A 21,443-nucleotide genomic window follows, 5' to 3' on the forward strand; every position below is an offset into this window, starting at 1 on the left:
AGCAGGAAACCCCTGTAATATCGGCCTGTGTGGTCAAAACTCTTCTAAGTTGAATCTGTTGTTGTGCTTGTTCCCCACCCTCTTCCCTCTTGTACTTCAGAGTCACTTTTCAGTGGGCATCAAAACTCCAGTTTCTATGTCAAATCCAGCATTAGCCCAGACGACCAGTTCTTGATCAGCGGATCCAGTGACCACAATGCCTACATCTGGAAGGTAAGCAGCAAGGATCCCTATCTCTGTGTTTGTTATGTCTGCAGCGAAGGTGAGAAGTTGCTCACAGGGCTGATGCTGGATGATGGGGGAGTTCTGGGAGTTGTAGTCAAGGAAAAAAATACTCTGCCTTCTGTGTGGCATGCCGCACATAACTTGCATAGCTGTCAAGACTGAGCATAAGCCTAGATATAAAGCAGAGCCAAATTTCTGCCTTCCTCTTCTCTCCTTGCTGCTGCTTATTTCAAGTTGCTGATCTTAATCTGGTTTTAATGGGTCTATAAAATCCCTCTTCAATTCTATTTATTTGTCTAGCTATGACAAGGTGATAATTTTTGCTTCATATTTAACAGGAATCCACATTCATCAGCGTCTGGTTGATTTAATTGTTTCGATTGTCTCTCGCTTGTTCCTCCCGCACTTTCCCCTGTTTATGGGCCCTTGCATCAGACTTGGGTCTGCTCCTCCCTCCTGCATGCCTGCTCCTGGCTGCTTAATTTCGAAGAGTTAAGACCTCTGCATTATTACAGCAAGGGCTCAGCCAGAGCCTTGAGCAAAATTCCTAAGCGCTGAGTGGCAGCTGAGAAGCTTAGCCGGCATGTTGAGCTGATGTGTGGGGAAAATGCAAATATTTATTATGTTATTTTTCCACTCTCAAGTATGTTTATTTAGAAATTTTGAGGCCAATCCCATCGAGAATGAAACAAGCAGGATGAAATACTGCTTTCTGCTAAATTACATTTCTGTGTCAAAACTAAAATAATACAATTTGCCGAAAGCTCATCTGTATAAAGAAGGAAAGATTTGCATACTTCTCGAGTAGGCTTCTCCTCTCCCCCAGGGGCTTCTATTATCTTGGTGCTCTGAAAACAAGATGAAGGGGGCACTCATAAGCATTTGGGAACAAAATTAAGAAAGACAGCTGGCCTCTCCAGATAGGGAATTCCTAAGCTTCTTAGAACTACCTTAAAAGCTTGTGTACTGAATTCTAAAAGGCTATTGCCTGGATTCATTCGTGTGATTTGCTACATAAATTTGCGTATTTCTTCCCACTTCACTGTTCCCTGTTAAGAACAGTTCAAACCCTGAGGGAGTGGGGCAGTGGACCCTCCAAATATTCCCGATTGAGGATAAATTGTGATGTCTTGCTAATATCTACTTGATTCTGATGTTGAGTAGAGAAGTGGGAAAGCTGGCTTGTAACTTGTTAGGAACTGTTTCTCTTACTCAGAACTATCAGTATCTGCTGGCAAAGTTACATTAGCAGCCCTAGACCAGTGGTTCTCAACCTGTGGGTCCCCAGATGTTCAACTCCCAGAAATCCTAACAGCTGGTAAACTGGCTGGGATAACTGTAAGTTGTCAGCCTAAACACCCGAGGACCCACAGATTGAGAACCACTGTCTTAGACTGGACACCAACAACACAATGTATGTGGGTTTGTGGTTAGTGTGGAGGGTTGGCAACCCTTTCTGCAATTGCAGTTCATGGTGTACAAATGCAATGCATAGAAATAATGTCTTTTCACAAACTGTTCTGTATACTTTACCATATGTATAATGGTCCCACATGAGCAACTTTGCTTATTTATTTTTTTACAGCTTTTTTACCCCATCCTTCTCAACCCCCCCCCCTGGGGGGGGGCTCAGAGCGGCTAACAAAGGCAGCAATTTGATGCCACAAATCAATAACACAGTATAAAACTTAAATACATACAGAGTTAAAACAATAGCAATTAATTATAACCAAATTATCATAAAAGTCATTAAAACAATACTCAATCCACAAACCCATTGATAGAAAAATCAAACCGTATCCTCATATATATCATCTTGCCAATCCATTTCCAGTCAAAGTGCTGCTTTATGTTTATTGTCCGAAAGCCTGGTCCCAAAACCAAGATTTTAATTTCTTCCTGAACGCCAGGAGGGATGGGGTCGATCGTATTTCATTTGAAAGCGTGTTCCACAGGCGGGGGGCTACAGCCGAGAAGGCCCTGTCTCTCCTCGCCAGCCGCTTATGGTTCTGTGGGCTTGATATCAACATTGTGCATTGCCCCAAACGCAAACAGATCAGCAAATCACATTCGAGATGAATAGTGAATCTTAGGTCTGTTTATATCACTAACAAAGGGCTGACCTTTGTGTGTAAACCATGTGCTTGGTCCTGGGCTATGGCTTTTTGCCTCCGTTTTAGACATTGGGACAGTATGGCATTTATTATTTTTCCAAACAATTTTTCACACTTCTAGTAATATTTATTTATTTGATCAGTCATATGACCATTTCAAAATAGAACACGAGTAAAAAAACAAGGCAACAAGGTGATAAGTCAGAATCTTATTTTCCTGGTTCTTCTTTCAGGAAATCTGCTCTTTTCTTAAAAGCTTTCAGAATAAAAAGGCTTACTCTGATTATGCTGGATCTTTCCTGCCCTTGCAAGAGGGATGTTAGAATATCATTTCTGTTGGGGAAACTGCAGTTGGATAATATTGGATGTAAATATCTGTCTCGCAGTTCAGTGTATGCTGGACAGTCAATTAAGAAATGTTCAATGTCTTCCACTGTTTGTTCTCCCCAGAAGCAGAATCTCTCACAATTTTTCACACTTGAGACAGGAGCTAGTTGTAACGACACTCTTGAATTACTCTTATTATTTATTTATTTCCTGTATTTATATCCTTACTCTTCTCACCCCAAAGGGGACTCAGAGCAGCCTTATAATCGGCAGCAATTTGATGTCGTATCAATAGACAATAAAAAATAAACATTTACATTAAAACAAAAAAGTAAACATTAAAACACATTATTAAAATCATGCAATCCAAGGACATATTCAAAGGCAGTTTCATTCGTTATTGCACATAATTCCACTTCACTTATTGCACTGCACTATTGGCCAAAGGCCCATGCTTTTACTTTCTTTCTGAAAGTCAGGAGGGAGGGGGCTGACCTGATTTCGCTGGGGAGGGAGTTCTATAGCTGAGGGGCCACCACTGGGAAAACCTTGTCCCTCGTCCCACCAACTGCACCTGCAAAGGTATCCAAGTATCTGGTTGTATGAAAGAAATAAGCTTTTGTTACACTTACATAAACCAGAGTTGGGTTTGTTTGTTTTTTGCCACAGCATAATGCAACAACGTTGCTGGGAATCATGATTTAGGCAGCACCAAAGTATTTGGTACATATATATATAATTCACAGTTAATGCAGACTTGTTTCTGTACATGGATTAACTTTTCCAAATGGGATCATCTGTCAGTATCTCAGCCCTTAACTGTAGGCTGTCCTTTGGCTTCAACTTCTTTTATCAGGAATGTTTTCTTTTTACTTCAAAGGCACTGAATAAGGCTTATAATTACATTATAAATAAGGCAATCCAGAACCAACCTTTTCCCGTTTGTGCCATCTCATAATTCTGAGGTGAACATTTTGAGAATGGATAGGTTTTGGGGTGTTTTTTCCTCTGAATTCTACGCACTTTATCCAGATGCAGAGGGCATTTAATATCCCTTCTGAATCTAGATCCAATAGGAAATAATGTTCTTTTGCCTGCTCTCATTAATAAGGGATTAAGGGATCTTGCTACACTTTGAGAGAAAAATCTGCTAAATGTAAACAAAGGTATTTTCTCTACCAAGAGCTTAGCTGTCTTCCCTAAAAGGGCTTTGGTTTCCATGGTATTGTCTGCTTTGTGAAGGAGGGTGGATTTTAAACAGGACATTGAGGAAAAAATAGGCAAGAAGCAGATCTAAACTTGGAAGGAAAGCCCTCTTAAAATGAGTTGAGCAGACTCAATCAGTCTTCTGTATTCTGCTTAAGACCTTTATATATAGCTTTCAAGCTGCCAGGGCAAAGAAATGGCTTCTGCAAAAGAACTGGATCAGGCAAAGTGGAGCATCCTTTCATGCCTCTATGCCTTTCATACATCCTTGCGAGCTTCATTTACACACATGGTGAAAAATATGTTAGGCCCGCTTAGTCATCAGTGCAAATCCCCATCAAATATCACATTACGAATAGTGACTCATAGCTTCAGGAAGCAGAGCTTATTGAAAAATAGAAATAGGCATCTGAGATTCTGCTGCATGGGGTTAACTTAGGTTACTCCCCATTCATACTCAGTGTAATGATTCTGAGTGCGTGAAGTAATTTCTTTTCAATTGCTCCTGAACCGTTTTGAAAAGCTGCTGGTGGTTTAGCACAAATGTGTGACCAAAACCCAGTCCATGGCATTTATAGAAGAGGCATGTGAATTCCAGAAAGAGACCTTGTATCTACCTGGTAGTTACAATAAATAATAATAATAATAATAATAAAACTTTATTTATACTCCGCCACCATCTCCCCAAGGGGACTCGGAGCAGCTTACATGAGGCCAAGCCCGACAACACATCAAAAGACAAAAAGCAATAAGCAAATAAAACAATACAATTAATATAAATCACATATAAAACAATAACACGCACGGATTTAAAAAAATAAACGCTGGGTGTGAACAGAGGTAGGTTGTATCTGGTAAGAGGATTTTAAAAGAAATAAAGGGAGAGCAACCCAACGAGTAATTAAAGTGCTTCTGAGGACATTTTACTGGGAATTATTTCCTTATTCAGAGAAGGCACACTGAAACAGCCACGTTTTCAGGCTCCTCCTAAAGACTGCCAATGTGGAGGCTTGCCTGATATCCTTAGGAAGTGAGTTCCAGAGTCGGGGGGGGGGGGGGGGCACCACAGAGAAGGCCCTCTCTCTCGTCCCCACCAATCGCACCTGCGAAGGGGACAGGAGCGAGAGCAGGGCCTCTCCAGATGAACGAAGAGATTGCGTGGGTTCGTACACAGAAATGCGGTCACGCAGGTAGGCGGGTCCCAAACTGTTCAGGGCTTTGTAGGTAAGAACCTGCACCTTGAATTGGGACCAGAAAATGAACGGCAGCCAATGGAGCTCCTTAAACAGGGAGGTTGACCACTCCCTGTAAGTCGCTCCAGTTAGTAACCTGGCTGCCGCCCGTTGTACCAATTGAAATTTCCGAGCCGTCTTCAAGGGCAGCCCCACGTAGAGTGCATTACAGTAATCCAGTCTGGAGGTGACTAAGGCATGGACTACCCTGACCAGATCCGACTTCACGATGTACGGTCGCAGCTGGTGCACGAGAATCATAGCGTTGGCAGAGACTACCAGGGCCATTCCAGCACTGTTGACAGTCCAGCCTCTGTTTAAAACCTCCTGCCCAACAACTATCAGGAAGCTTTTCCTAATGTTTAGGTGGAATATCTTTTCTTACAATTTGAACCCACTTCTCTGCACCCTAGTCTCCAAAGCAGATGAGGCCTGACCAAAGCAGAATAGAATATCTATCTAGATACTATACTCCTCTATTTTTGGACTATATCTCCCAGAATGCCCCAGCCTGCTAAGCCACTGGCTATGCAGGCTGTGGGTTTCTGGGAGGCACACAGTAAGAAGTAACTTTTCCAGTCTCTGATATAGGGAGTGATCGTTCATCTCCTTTGTCATGCTCCTCTATAATGGGTGTATATTGTATTGTCTCCTGTCCGTACGAAGGATTGTCACTACTACTCCGTTCATGAGTCTCCTTTACAAATATGTAGGTTTTTATCTTTATCTCATCCTGAGTTTTTATCATTGTATTTTACACATGTGGCCCGCTCCTTGTGATTGTGTTTGATTTTCTATTGTATTATTTTGTATTGTTTTGTTATATTTTATGCTTGTCTTGTTTTATTTTAATATATTGCCTTATGTTTTTTGTTACTGTATTGTAATGCATTTCTGGGCTTGGCCTCATGTAAGCCGCCCCGAGTCCCCTTTGGGGAAATGCTGGCAGGGTATAAATAAAGATTATTATTATTATTATTATTATTATTATTATTATTACAGAGAGCCACAAATCCCGCACTCGTATTATAGAAGAAACAAGGCTTAGCATAGCCAACAAAAAACCTCTTGTAATTGCATTTCTAAATAACTGCCAGATAGAATACTTCTCCCTTCCTATTTTGCATGGAGTCACTGCAAGCAGGTCTAGCTGCGGGGCCTGTTCTAAATTTATTGTGCTCAAAACAGCAAGGGCTGTCAAAGGGTGTTGGAGTGACCTGTTAAGGCTGTATGTAGTCCTCTGCATGTACTTGGAAGCAGGTTTCACTGGACTCTCCCAGATGCAGTTGTGTTGTAATTTTCATTTAGAGAGAAATTTGAATGCATGCTGTGTAACATGGAATCTGCTACAGAACTGGGCATCAAGAGGACCTTTGCCACATTTCTATGCCTCATTGTCTTGGAGCAGGATTTGCAAATGTGCTGGTGGATCAGCTGACTTTCAGACCAGCAAAATGGGCTTCCAAGGGGATTTTGTATTTTGTAACTCGTTGGATTCTACCTTGCTCAAGAAATATTCTCGAAAGCACATGTTTCACTGCTGAAATTAAGCAGCTTCAGTGCTGTAAGCTCTCTTGATGGAATCCTGTCTGCGAGCCAAAGGGAAGCCGCTCTGAACTCTTCGGTGTTAGAGCAGGGCACATAAATGTGATTGAAAGCCCCCTCTTCCCGCATACTTGTTCCCTTCCTTCATCTGGATCTTCTAGAATGTTTGCAAGGAGGAAGATTGCATGTGATGTACAGGCAGTCCCCAAGTTACAAACAAGACAGGTTCTGTTGGTTTGTTCTTAAGTTGAATTTGTATGTAAGTCAGAACAGGTACATTCTTAAATGTAACTCTACCACCCACCCCCCCACCCTATATATAGTGGTTTTGATAGCATAGGGAAGGTTTAACTCTCCTGTGGTGCTGCCAGCACAAGGGTTTAATCCTTAACACCACCGGAGGCTCAGATAAGGGATGATCAACCTGTATTGTAGTTACAGATTGCTTGTAAATAGAGGGATGTTCTCCTTGATCAAAGTGGATTTTTTGTTTCTGCCTTCAGCAATAGCTGGAGGCCTTGATACACAAGCATCTTACCTGATATATTTATTCCATAATGTTTCTTCCATTGCCTTCGGGGGCATTGGTTGCTTCTGATACTTAGTCTTATTTTTTGGTTTCCAGGTGTCTGAGCCCCATCTTCCTCCCATGATGCTCCATGGTCACTTGCAAGAAGTCACCTCTGTTGCCTGGTGTCCATCGGACTTCACCAAGGTTTGCTTCCACATTCCAAATGTTGTGTTTGTGTTTATCTCTTGTCACTGGAATTCTAGAAACTTTACTAATAAAAGCAATTCGAGCACCTGCTATTAAAGCATGGATAGCCAATCCTGAGGGCCCCCTGGGGGCGCAAGGGGTTAATCCGCTGAGCTGCTGCACTTGCTGACCGAAAGGTTGGTGGTTCAGATCCAGCCCCAGCTTCTGCCAACCTAGCCAATCCTTTCCCAGTAGACCCAGTGCAGCCAATAAAGCCATATACAGCTTAAATCCACAGTATCTGAAAGATTATCTCCCTGTATGAACCGTCCAGTCTTACAATTCTCAAGAAAGGGCTTTTTCCTGGCCCCACCACCATAACAGACCTTTAAAAATATGGGTGGGATGCTGTAGTTTTGCCTCGCTATCCAACCATGGGCGACCAGCATCTTCCAATCTTCCCTTTGCCCTTGTGGAGATAATACGTATTTAACTGCTTCACAGGGATGTTATGAAGACTGCTGAGCAAATATGCACTGCTTTTTATAGAAACAATAAAATGTTTTTAAATCAATTACAAAATGTAACTAGTATAAATCAGATATAAACCCCATAATCTGTAAAAGCAGCAGGAAACATAAACAGTAACTACAGTCAGCATCTCAGTAGCGCAAAGGCATCCCAGATAGCTATTAGAACCAGATGTTATAGGTCAAAATCAATTGGAATTGTGCCCCATAGTGCCATGTTTCATTCTTTTTAATCCTGTCAAATTCTCTGGAATTTTAAGTTGAAACATAATTTATAAATCAGTTGCTTAAAAATGATAAAGCCATTTGGGCGGTTTTATGATCCTGCTAGAGCAGAGTGGAAAGAGCTCTGGGTTGTAATTTCACCTGATTTTTTATTGAAATGGGGTGTCACTTCCCTTAAAATCTATGGTGAGCGAGCCTGAGATTTTCAGTGAAATAAAAGAGCTCTGAGGTTGCCTCCCTGGCATGTACCAGCTTCAGAGTCTCCACGCTTTCGCTGCTCACAGAATCAGCACGTATTATCCTTTAGGAAGTACAGCATTTCCCAGTTGACTCTTATTTCCTGTTTTGCAGATTTCCACATGCTCAGATGACAACACCATAAAGATTTGGCGCTTAAAACAGCACTCTGCGGAAGAAACCCAGGCGGAAAAGAGTAGCTTGGTTGGTTGGGCCTGCCAGAAGAAAGTGGAAGGGCAAAATGGAACTGGTAAGATCATCTGAGGAGCTTGAGAAATTTTCTACTATGGGGCCAGTAATGGAACAGAGACATAATGTATATTCTGTTCAAATGTAGCTCAAGTGGCACTAACATGAAAGTGGCACATGTGTAAGGATGATATCTGACAGTTTGTGAGATACAACCCTAGCCTGCGGCTAATTTTCGTCACGTTTACCTCCTGAAACACACATGGCTGATTCAGATGGTCAGGTTAGGAGTGCAGGTGAAACAACAAAGTGTCCTCAATGAATTCTTTTAAAGTATGGTAGCAGCCTTGAGTGTTGAAAGGTTGTGGAGATACGTAAGGAGAATAATGCTCTTCATTGGGCACTATAGAGGTCAGCCTATTACTTCAAGGCATTGCAGTAGGTATTTTAAAATCTAGGGTGTGGTGAAGGATGTGTTCAAAATAATGGCATGGAGAGAATAGATAAAAGTTTAACTTGAACAGTGGCAAGTACAGGAACAATTCATTATTTATTTATTACATAAATAAATAAATAAATAAATAAATAAATTTGAATCCCTTGGGGGGACTCAAAGCGATGCACATCAAATAAATGGCAAGAATTCAATACCTCGCATACAATAAAAAACAGTATATCACAAATTTACAACAACATATAGCTATACATTAAATCATTAAAACTATAAATGTGTTCTCAAAGGCTTTCATGGCCAAAATCACTGGCTTCCAGAAGCATTCTCTCCTGACGTTTCACCAACATCTATGGCAGGCATCCTCAAAGGTTCTGAGGTCTGTTGGAAACTAGGCAAGTGGGGTTTCTATATCTGTGGAATGTCCAGGGTGGGAGAAAGAACTCTTGTCTGTTTGAGGCAAGTGTGAATCTGAAGTGTGAAGCCTTGTAGCTTCAAAGCTTGGCTGCTTCCTGCCTAGGGGAATCCTTTGTTGGGGGGGGGTTAGCTGGCCCTGATTGATTCTTGTCTGGAATTCTCCTGCTTTTTAAGGCTTGTCCTTTATCTACTATTTTGATTTTAGATGGTTTTTTAAATGCTGGTAGCCATATTTTGTTCATTTTCATGGTTTCCTCCTTTCTGTTAAGAGATTGTCCACATGCTTGTGGATTTCAGTGTCGTCTTAGTGTAGTCTGACATGGTCGTTGTTAGAGTGGTCCAGCATTTCTGTGTTTCTGCCTGTTCCCCAGGCAGGAAGCAGCCAAGCCTTGAAGCTGCAAGGCTTCACACTTTACATTCACACTTGCCTCAAGCAGACAAGCGTTCTTTCTCCCTACTGAATATTCTACTTGCCTAGTTTCCAACAGACCTCACAACCTCTGATAGGATGCCTGCCAAAGATGTGGGCTAAACGTCAAGAGAGAATGCTTTTAGAACATGTCCATACAGCCCGAAAAACTCAGAGCAACCTGAATGAGTTTAATTTATTTTCTTTAACATATTTAATTAGAATCTATTTAAAAGGTAATATAATTCTCAAATAGAGTAATAATTATGGATGAGGTCTGATAAATAATTTAACATATCTACAGCCTCAAGATTTCGCTGTTTATTCAACTGATGCCTCCAAGTCCTGTTCTGGAGGTAACGTAATGAGCTTTAGGAGAAAGGAGATGAAGGAGGAGCCCTGCTATATGGCTCGAGGATCGTTCACTCGGCCCTGGATGGAAGCCAGTTGGAACTGGAACAAGTCTTCGTAACAGCTTTTGTGCACACAAAAGTCCTGAAGGGTGGCACCTGTTCTGCAGGAAAGAGAATGTTTGGCTTTGCGTAAATGAAAAGAGATCTGCTATGTTGCTAAATTGAAAACAAAAGTGCCCCGCGAGGTATTAAATTCTCTACCAGGTTGGTTAAAGAGCTCCTAAAGTTTCACATGCCTCCGTCCCAAGGAACTCCAGACCACTATAAAAGTAAAAGCAATACATTTTGTGTGTGTAGTTATCTTTAAAGCGCTCATACTTAGTGAGGATTTCTTTCAGGACAGGCGTGTGTGTATTTATTACTGTTCCAAAACAATGCAACGACAAGGAATGTAAACTTTAAATACAGTTTCCCAGTCCAGACTGTCTTGTATATAATAGTAAAGCCATATTTATCCAAATCCCTCTGGGTAGGACATAGAATGGTTTGAATAACAGGAATGTTAGTTATCTTGTAATCTCGGGATGGTTCCAAGCTAAGAGCAGACAACCTTTTTCTGCCCCACCCCTTCTCTCCACTGAAAATCCACAAGCCTGGAAATAATGAGGAGCCTTAGGGCAATTGCACAGATTTAACTGCCTCCTTAGCTTGTGCCCCGCTGATCCTTCTGTTGTAATTTCAAGGGTTTATGTTGTTAAACTGTAACTTAAAATTCTAAAATTCCGCCGTGAGTAGGATTATTGCAGATTTACATGGCTAGTTTATTTTGTAAACTGCTCTCAGTGGGGCCATTTGCGTTTTGCACTGTAAGAACAAGAGAAATGGATGCTGGAGGATCTTTCATTTGCAGGCCACAAGGGGGGAAAGGAGAAAGATGGAGGGGGAATGGGATCAGAAAGAACACGTGTTGAGTTCTGGCCACAAGTGGAGGGTTTGATTTTTTTTTTCTGTGTTGTAGTTTCTTAGGCGCAGTGGCATAAATGGTGCCACAAGAGTATTCAAGACAGTGGCCTTTAGTTGCAAAGAAAGGAAAGATGAGGAAAGTAGCAGGTACTCAGGAACTGGGGATCGGGCTTGTTGGAAATAGCAACCTCCCAAGTCTTTCACTATTCATTTGCTAATGTATATATTTACTAACTGTATTCTATGCATATGTTGATTTGCCAGTTTGACTGTACCTCTTTGGTGTGAGAGAAGTTATAGACGTGATTGTACTGTGGATGTTTAGACTCAGGACTCCATTTTGTATTAAGTTTGCATCAGACCGCAATGGAGGTTATTTATCATATCAGAAGTGAACTGAGGGTACAGTTGTAATGTATTTAAAAGACACAAACTTTAAAAAAAACTTGGCATTGTGCTAAATGTCCTTTGACCAGTAGCTGGCCAGTTGGAATGCCTCTGGTGTTGCTATAAGAAGATCCTCCATTGTGCAAGTGGCAGAGTTCAGACTGCATTGTAATAAGTGGTCTGTGGTTTGCTCTTCTCCACACACGCATGTCATGGACTCCACTTTGTAGCCCCATTTCTTAAGGTTGGCTCTGCATCTTGTGGTGCCAGAGCCTTCCAAGTCGCCCAGTCTTCTGTGTGCCCAGGAGGGAGCCTTTCATTTGGTATCAGCCATGGGGTGAGGTTCTGGATTTTAGCCTGCCACTTTTGGACTCCCGCTTGCTGAGGTGTTCTTGCGAGTATCTCTGTAGATCTTGGGAAACAATTTCTTAATTTAAGGCGTTGGTGTGCTGGCTGATATTTGAACAGGATGGATGCATATATATGTTTGGTTTTCAATAAAAGGAGGTTGCTGTTAGGACTTTAACGGAAACAATATGACTATGGACTTCAGTTAGTACAAGTATACTTAAAGACTATGGACAATTGATTAAGAATGATACCCTGTGTACTCAACACAAAGTCTATCTGTAATTGAACTTTAATAAGAAATGTGCCCGTATGGTAAATTAATGCAAGTTGTTTACGAGTAAGCACAATATATTATTTTTCAAAGAAGTCTTTGGTTTTTATTTCTGAGTGCGTATTTTAACTAAGAGGTTTCAAGGGAGTGTGTATCTTTTGGGCAATTACAACTGCAAAGAAACAACCATGCTCTGCTAACCAAATATATTTTTGCAGTGGCATGTCTTTATCCTTGGCAGTTTAAAGACAAAGTTATTCAGTTTAGCAGCTGAGTTACCTGTGTGCCATTACATGAATGCTTATAAATTCTAACAAGGTCATACTTTTCTTGATTAGTGGTCTTCAAACGTGGTCTCCACATGTTCATGGAGATTCATGACATCGTATTGTCGAAGGCTTTCATGACTGGAATCACTGGGTTGTTGTAGGTTTTTTTCGGGCTATATGGCTATGTTCTAGCGGCATTCTTTCCTGACGTTTCGCCAGCATCTATGGCAAGCATCCTCAGAGGTAGTAAACAACCTCATTACCTCTGAGGATGCTTGCCAGAGATGCAGGCAAAACATCAGGAGAGAATGCCACTAGAACATGGCCATATAGCCCGAAAAAACCTACAACAACCCAGATGTGACATCATTTTTACCTTTTCAATAAAATTATGGTGCAGTTATTTCCAATAAGTTATGGAGTTTCCAATAGGGCTTGTGGTCATACAGGGACTGAAGTCACTTGGCCACTTGGAGTGCCTCTGGTGTTGCGCAAGGAGGTCCTCCATTGTGCATGTAGCAGGGCTCAGGTTGCATTGCAGCAGGTGGTCAGTGGTTAGCTCTTCTCCACACACGCATGTCGTTGATTCCACTTTGTAGCCCCATTTCTTAAGATTGGCTCTGCATCTCGTGGTGCCAGAGCGCAGTCTGTTCAGCGCCTTCCAAGTTGCCCAGTTTTCTGTGTGCCCGGGGGGGGGGGGGGGGTCTCTCATTTGGTATCCGCTATTGATTGAGGTTCTGGGTTTCAGCCTGCCACTTTTGGACTCTCGTTTGCTACTGCTAAGACCTACTGAGAGAACAGTGGAAACTGCATGGAGCTAGAAGGCTGGAATTTATTATCTACGTTTTTCCTCTTGTGGGGCTCAAACCAGCTGATAGGGTGGCCAACGCCTTCTCTAACTGTGCTTTTACCCTCCCAGTTGGCCTCTTTTCAGCAGAGGATTCCCTTGCCATCAAAGAAGTCACATGCAGGAAGCTTGCAGAACAATAGCAGAGGACGTGCCAGTTCTCTTTCTTGCTGTGTATATCTTTTATCCGCACGCACCATTGTCCTCTTTGGGAGCCTGTGCTTCTTTTTTTCCTTTTCCTTTTTTAAAATGTTCCCTACATCTATAAATACAGAAAATGGTTATTTAATCTCGCTGCTTGAAAACTGTCAGTAGTGTGAGCGGTTGGTCTTTACAGTCAAAGCTGACACTTCTGTTAGGTAAAATGTCATACCTCCTCGTTCGTTCTGCTTTGAGGCAGCCGACAAATGGAAAAGGAAGTGCATGAACCTCACAAGCGCTAGCAGGTTTCCGGCTGACCTTGTCTTTTTGAACACACAACATGCTCAATGTGCCCTCTGATTCACTGCTGTCTTAACCAAGCGCTTTTTCAGGGAGAGTCTAAATAAGAATGTGCATCTACAAAGGTCCCTACCCACTTCAATGGCACAAAATTATGGCAGTGTCACTAGGTGAAAACAACTAATCTGATTGTAATGCAGTTATTTTCTGGAGCCGTGCCTGTGTGCAGGCTTAGTTAAGTAGGCTACTTCGCTCTTTCTTGCCTTCCATAACCCAATTCTTTATCAGGAAGCAAAAGTTCTTCAACAAGACACCTGTTTCAATCAGTCCTGGAGAACACAACTTGGAATAACGGGTTCAAATTACGGGAAAGGAAATTCCACCTGAACATTAGGAAGATCTTCCTAACCATAAGAGCTGTTCAGCTGCTCTGAGTCCCCATTGGGGAGATGATGGCGGGGTACAAATAAAGTTTATTATTATTATATTATTATTCAGCAATAGTCTGCTCTGGAGTGTGGTGGAATCTTCTTTTCTGGACGTTCTTCAGCAGAGGCTGTTGATGGTAATTTGATTGTGCTTTTCCTGCATGACAACGGGTTCAACTAGATCAGTGTTTCTCAACCTTCCTAATGCCACGACCCCTTAATACAGTTCCTCATGTTGTTGTAACCCCCAACCATAACATCATTTTTGTTGCTAATTCATAACTGTAATTTTGCTACGGTTATGAATCGTCATGTAAATATCTGATATGCAGGATGTATTTTCATTCACTGGACCAAATTTGGCACAAATACCTGATACGGCCAAATTTGAATACTGATGGGGTTGGGTCGGGGGTGAGAATTGCTTTCGTCACTTGGGAGTCATAATTTCTGGGATTTATAGTTAACCTACAATCAAAGAGCATTTTGAACTTCCCCAATAATGGAATTGAACCAAACTTGGTGCACAGAACTCCCATGACCAACAGAAAATGCTGGAAGGGTTTGGTGGGCATTAACCTTGAGTTTTGGAGTTGTAGTTCACCTACATCCAGACAGCACTGTGGATTCAATGATGGATCTGGACCAAACTTGGCACAAATACTCTATATGCCCAAATGTGAACACTGGTGGAGTTTGGGGAAAATATACCTTGACATTTGGAGTTGTAGTGTGGCTGGGATTTATAGTTCACTTACAATCAAAGAGCATTCTGAACCCCACCAACAATAGAATTGGGCCAAACTTCCCACACAGAGCCCCCATGTCGAACAGAAAATACTGTTTTCAGGTGGTCTTTGGTGACACCCCCCTCGCAACCCCCCCCCCCCACAAGTGTCCTGGCCCCCAGGTTGAGAAATGCTTGACTAGATGGTCTGTGTGGTCTCTTCCAGCTCTATGGTTGTAATACCACCTTAATTTAACCCAAAAAACTATGCATAATTACTAGCATTTTCCAAAAACTCGTATTACTTGATAATGGCATAGGGAAAGTCTAGCCCTCCTGGTGATATTGGACTGCAGTTCCCAACAGCATTAGCCAACATAGCCAGTGGTGAGAAATGGTGGAAACTGCAACTGTACTATGTCCACCTTTGCCATATGATGAGTGGAAATTCGGTCCTGTCAGAAATATTAAAAATTAACTGGGTATTTTTGATTACAAAAGTGTGAGTCAAGCACTGAAAGAGTTGGTAGGCCGAAGCGTGCTAGAGTCAGTGGGCCAGAGCTAGTGTCGGCCTGAGGAGAGGGAGTAGGCCGAAGCCTGTTAGGGTCAATGAGCTAAAGCTAGTGTCGGCCTGAGGAGAGGGAGTAGGCCGAAGCCTGTTAGGGTCAATGAGCTAAAGCTAGTGTCGGCCTGAGGAGAGTGAGTAGGCCAAAGCTTGTTAGAGTCAGTGGGCCAAAGTTAGTGTCATCCAGTGGTGAGTGAGTAGGGTGAAGCCTATTAAGAGTCAGTGAGCTAAAGCTAGTGTCGGCCTGAGGAGAGTGAGTAGGCCAAAGCTTGTTAGAGTCAGTGGGCCAAAGTTAGTGTCGTCCTGAGGAGAGTGAGTAGGCTGAAGCCGGTTAGTGTTTGTCTGCCTCAGTGAGGGAACTCCTCAGTCTGTGTGAGGAGGCTTCTCTGTGAGGTAGGCCTCAGTATGAGGAAGGCCTGATATTAGAAGGGCCGATATGAGAGAAGCCTCATGTGAGAAGTCTCCAGTGTGAAGGCTGCTGCATGCAAAGCTACTATGTACTTGTTTATTTGTGTTATGGAAACCTAGTTATTGTAAATATTACAACTATATTATTTTACTACAAAGGAAAGCCTCCTATGGAAGAGATAAATTGGTCTGTGTGTTTTTGTTCTTTTTTAACACTTTGGGCTACTTGTGCTGGGTCACGCTGCTGCTAAGAAATTACTCTGCTGTATATTTATGAGGAGGGTCTTTTATTAATAAGCCCACTCGCCCAACTAGTAAACAAAGTAATATGTGACCTGCCTTTTCCTCATAAATGTTTTGGTTGCTTTTATGCACAATGGAGGATACCATCCTGTTGACTGTACTGTAGTAAGGTTGACTTACCCATCTGGTCACCTTCTCTGCATGGAGTAAGATGTGGGTGGGAGAGTTGCCAGTTTTACCTCAGGCACCTGATATGTGAAGCACTGACATTTTATGCCATTCAGTTGTCCTTTAAGCGTAACCTTGCTTTATTGATGCTTGCCATACATGGTCCTCAACTGGGTGTATGTTTTTGTTTTGTTTTTTTCATTTTTAGGAGCTCTGAGGAAAAGGCACAATACTCCTGCCAAAGTGCTGCCAGCGGGAAGCCCGCCCATTTCTTCACCCCAACCTGCCGCTTGTGCTCCAGCTTACACAGGAGACCTTCCTCTTCCCACCAACACGCCCACATGGTCTTTAGTCAACACCTCGGCCTCCACTACAATGACCTCTGTTCCGTCAAGGCAGCAGATGGAAGGCACTTCGCCCAAACTGACACCTCCTTCAGCGATGTCCATAAGACAGTGGGTTACCAAAACTCCAAGTTTGTCTCCTCCTTTGAAAGGAAAAGAAGTGCTGTCTCCACAACAAGAACTTTCTGAACCCACATTTGTTTCCAAATCAACACACTTGAGGTCTGAAGTGCGAGCCAAGAGGAGGCTAGAATCAAGCAAGGAAGTCAATGCAAAGTGCCTGAAAAGCTGCAACTGTGTGGCCGAGCTTCATCCAGTCTCTAAAAAATCTAGACTGGAGCAGGACACTTTGGCGGATTCAGAGCCTTGTGAGGAAAAGTGCCTGACCCTTGGCAGATTAGCCCAAAGCAGTGAGAGTCTGGCGAAGGATCCTCCTCCTGCTTCTGGAAGCCCTTGCTCTTCTGCAGGCGCCAAAAGCCTTTCTCGCCTCCTCAAGGTCTCCTGTGATGAAATGACTGACAAGGAGAATGGCTGTCCTGACAGAAGAAACTGGCTGTCTGCTTTGGGGAATAAGTTACAGACTAACAAATCTAAAAGCCCAAACGGAGCAGGCAGCAAAATTCAGTCATTGCAGAATCTGGGTGCAAGACAACCGGAAAGCAGGACAGGAGGACCTGTAAGTAAATTCACTACCTAATGGCCTTTTGCTAGTTTACTTCAGCTTTGTTAGTTTAATTTCTACGTAACATAAACGCTGTATTTTAAAATTCTACTTACTGTATTTCTTCACTTCTAATATTGGGGATAATAGATGGACCATGACCTGTTAGGTTTGCAACCCATCAGGGATAGCAGAGTTTGAGAGGAGTATTCCTTTAGTTAATGTGATGCTTTAGGCAAGCAAAGATTCAAGCAGACTTCTTTTAGAATAGTGTTTCTCAACCTGGGGGTTGGGACCCCGGGGTGGGGGGAGGGTCACAAGGGGCTGTCAGAGGGGTCCCCAGAGTCCATCAGAAAATACAGTATTTTCTGTTGGTCATATGGGTTCTTTGTGGGAAGTTTGGCCCAATTCTATCATTGGTGGGGTTCAGAATGCTCTTAGGTTGTAGGTGAACTATAAATCCCAACAACTACCACTCCCGAATGTCAAAGTCTATTTTCCCTAAACTCCACCAGTGTTCACATTTAGGCATATTGAGTATTCGTGCCAAATTTGGTCCAGATCCATCATTGTTTGAGTCCACAGTGCTCTCTGGATGTAGATGAACTACAACCCCAAAACTCAAGGTCAATGCTCACCAAACCCTTCCAGTATTTTCTGTTAGGTGTGGGAGTTCTATGTGCCAAGTTTGGTTCAATTCCATCATTGGTGGAGTTCATAATTCTCTTTGATTGTAGGTTAACTATACATGACAGCAACTACAACTCCCAAATGACAAAATCAATCCCCCCAACCTCACCAGTGTTCAAATGTGAGCGTATTGGGTATTTGTGCCAAATTTGATCCAGTGAATGAAAATACATCCTGTAAATTGTAATTTACATTACAATTCATAACAGTAGCAAAATTACAGTTATGAAGTAGCAACAAAAATAATTTTATGATCAGGGGTCACCACAACATGAGGAACTGTAATAAGGGGTCATAGCATTAGGAAGGTTGAGGAACACTGTTTTAGAATAACAGTGTTTGTTTACTTATAACGTCTTGCACCCAGTTATACAAGCACATTTCTTTTGTGGGTTAAAATACTTCAGAAACATTTGGAGAGTTTGTATTTTAAAACATTTCAACTTTAACTGTTTCTTCACGAACTATGCTGCTCCACACAGTTCTCCTCAATAAGAGTTCACTTTAAAAGTAAATAGAAGCCTCAACAATTTACTAGCTTCTAACATTAGCTTCTGCACACTAAGAAACTTCTAGCTCCAGCAGACATTCTCTAACAAGGCTCAAGGCTTGCTAGCAGTTTTTCCTTTTAATACTGAACATTCTAAATCATCGGTCACATGATTGCAGCCCCTCCCACTGCTTCAGTAGAAAGAGAAGGTAACTGCAAACTACAAACAAGACATATACTTCATGTTCCAAAATACTACAAAATAGACAAACATCACATAAAGGAGGCTTGAGAGATTGCATTCTTCAACATCTAAGATGCACTTTTTTCCTATATAAAATTTCTAAAAATAGAATTGCAGGTGCATTTTATGTATTTTTGGTGGCATTGAAATTAGTATGTGTCCTACAATCAATGGTGTCTTACCATTGAAAAAATACGATATATGCTTTGAAAATTACATTTTTAAAATGGAATATAAGACAGAAATGGTTACGAGAACAAATCAAATCTGAACTAGAAGCCAGAATGTTTATTTAAGACTATGATATCTTGGACTTATCATAAGATAACATCACACATTGGAAAAGGAGACAATGATGGGTAAAATGGAAGGCAGTAGGAATATAGGCTGACCATGCTACTGGTGGATGGAGTCAATTAAGCAAGTGACAGCCTCTCTCTAAGATGAAGCCAACTTGATGACAGCTAACAGCACATTTCATATCAAATGGATATAATTAGTAGGCATTTTCACAATTTTAAACTCATTTGTTTTTCCTACCTACTCTAAGCTTACAAAGGGCAAGAAGTATGACAGAGCAATGATAGGGATGATGGAACAGTGTTTGAGGATAGAAGCAGACGCTGAACCAAGACCAGCAAAACTTGGCTTGCCCAGTATATTGGAATTAAAGTTTCCACAATCACATAATGTTGGCCATGTTTGGTGGGAGTTGGTCTAAGGGCCCTTCCACACAACCATATAACCCACACTATCTGCTTTGAACTAGGTTATCTGAGTCCACACTGCCATATAACCCAGTTCAAAGCAGATAATGTGGGATTTTATATAGCTGTGTGGAAGGGCCTGAGATAGCTGAAACTTCCCCCAATGAACTAAAGAAATAAGGCTGGTTGAATGCCAGGCACAAACAAAGTTAATCTTTAGCCCAACATAATCTATAGCTCAGAATGGTTTATATGTTTCAGGATGCCTTCTCATTCTGTTTTTTTCCTTTACTTCTCTGGTGCAGCAATGCAATCTGTACCAACAGATACACAAGGGACTGAAGCTGAGCTGTGAAAAGTGAAAAGGAACATTTTTATAGCAGGGCTCCTGTATTTTAATCAGTATTAGGAAGGGTGCTGGGAAACACAGGTTTCTCTGTCTTTGGAGATCAAACACAGATAAGGCTCCTGCTCTCTATGTAGTTCAGTTTCTTTGGAGATTTCTATATGTTAGTAAAAATGCAGCACTGATACCCTTGATCTGTCCAACAGCAACTGCAATAATGATGTTTTTTTTCCTATCACTTATCTGAATGTATTCTTTAAAAGGCTGCTGCTTTTTGAAAAGTCCTCTGAGCAGTAGTGGTAATACACAGCTCATGCTAGGCCTTTGCCAGGGGCATTTCTACAGGGCTGGACAGCAGAATGTGGGCATTGCCCTCCAATAATAATAATCATCATCATCATCTGCTCTTCTCCCTTAGGGGAATCTGAGTGGATTGCAGCATATATAAATAGATACAGGCAAACATTCATTGCCTTGTTGCAGTGAAATACAATGAAACATAACACAGACAAAGGCTTCTCCTTTCATTTCTGGCTCTGGAGGCGGTGTTCAACTCCAGCTCTGGGGGAGAGGTCTTAATCTCCATTTCCAAGTCAAGGATCTTGCATTGTCCATAAACTCTCCTGGTCATGTGGCTGGCATGACTACATGGAGCATCTTTTGCCTTTCCTGCTGAAGTGGTACCTATTGATCTACTCACATTTGCATGTTTTCGAACTGCTGGGTTGGCAGGAGCTAGGTCCGGCAGTGGGAGCTCACCCCGTCCCACACTTTTGAACTGGCGACCTTCAGGTCAGCAGTTCAGCAGCGCAAGAGTATAACTCACTGTGCCACTGTGGCTCCTTTTTTCCTTGTGTTTCAATTTTCAGGTGCTGAAAACTGTTTACACTTAAAATTCATATATTTGCTGTCTTTGTATTCCTTGATAACTTTACCAGCCCCTTTTCTTCGCTAGGCCCATTTTTAAATGTTCAGTGCAAGATTTGACTTATTATAATAGTAGAGAACTGGGAAGCAGAATTCTTGTCTGAGGAAATCGTGCCTTCATTATAATACACTGCCCAGTAGCTACACCTCAACCAAACCTGGCATCCTTTAGCTGTTTTGGACTAAAATTGTACTTGAGGTAGTGTTGGAGCACCTGGTGGTGCAATGGGTTAAATCCTTATGCTGGCAGGACTGCTGATTGAAAGGTCCTGCTGATCGGGAGCTCACCCCACTCAAATTTGGGGAGTGGGGTGAGCTCCCATCTGTCAGCTCCAGCTTCTCATGTGGGTACATGAGAGAAGCCTCCCACAGAATGGTAAAACATCCTTGCAGACAGCCAATTCTCTCACACTAGAAGCAACTTACAGTTTCTAAAATCGCTCCTGACAAGAAAATAACAAGGGTAGTGTTGGGAATTGTAGTCCACACTATGGGGCAGACAGGGTAGATCAGTGGTTCTTAACCTGTGGGTCCCCAGGTGTTTTGGCCTACAACTCTCAGAAATCTCAGCCAGTTTACCCCTTATTAGGATTTCTGGGAGTTGAAGCCAAAACTTCTGGGACCTACAGGCTGAAAACTGCTGAAGCAGATGAAGGGATTTGCTAGTAGGTCTTTTGGGGATTTGCAATAGATTTTCAAGGGCTCCCACTGTTTAGCAGGCAAAGTGTCAGGACCACATGTGGTGCCCCCCAAGACTATATCTAGAGAGGCTGGACCCCTCCAGATTTAAATAGATTGCAGGAGTCCCT

At 42.2% G+C, this 21,443-nt stretch overlaps 1 protein-coding gene across 1 annotated transcript in view; it reads left to right on the forward strand.

Annotated features, from left to right (window-relative positions):
* DTL (denticleless E3 ubiquitin protein ligase homolog) overlaps nucleotides 1-21,443 on the forward strand; it is a 37,291-nt gene that overhangs the window by 14,437 nt on the left and 1,411 nt on the right. The window contains exons 11-14 of the mRNA XM_060754313.2: nucleotides 101-213; nucleotides 7,275-7,364; nucleotides 8,453-8,588; nucleotides 16,434-17,245. Of these exons, the coding sequence (XP_060610296.2) occupies nucleotides 101-213; nucleotides 7,275-7,364; nucleotides 8,453-8,588; nucleotides 16,434-17,245 (1,151 nt within the window). The remainder of the gene's footprint in view (nucleotides 1-100; nucleotides 214-7,274; nucleotides 7,365-8,452; nucleotides 8,589-16,433; nucleotides 17,246-21,443) is intronic.

Source organism: Anolis sagrei, chromosome 1 (genome assembly GCF_037176765.1).
Source record: "Anolis sagrei isolate rAnoSag1 chromosome 1, rAnoSag1.mat, whole genome shotgun sequence".
In the NCBI taxonomy this organism is placed as follows: Eukaryota; Metazoa; Chordata; class Lepidosauria; order Squamata; family Dactyloidae; genus Anolis; species Anolis sagrei.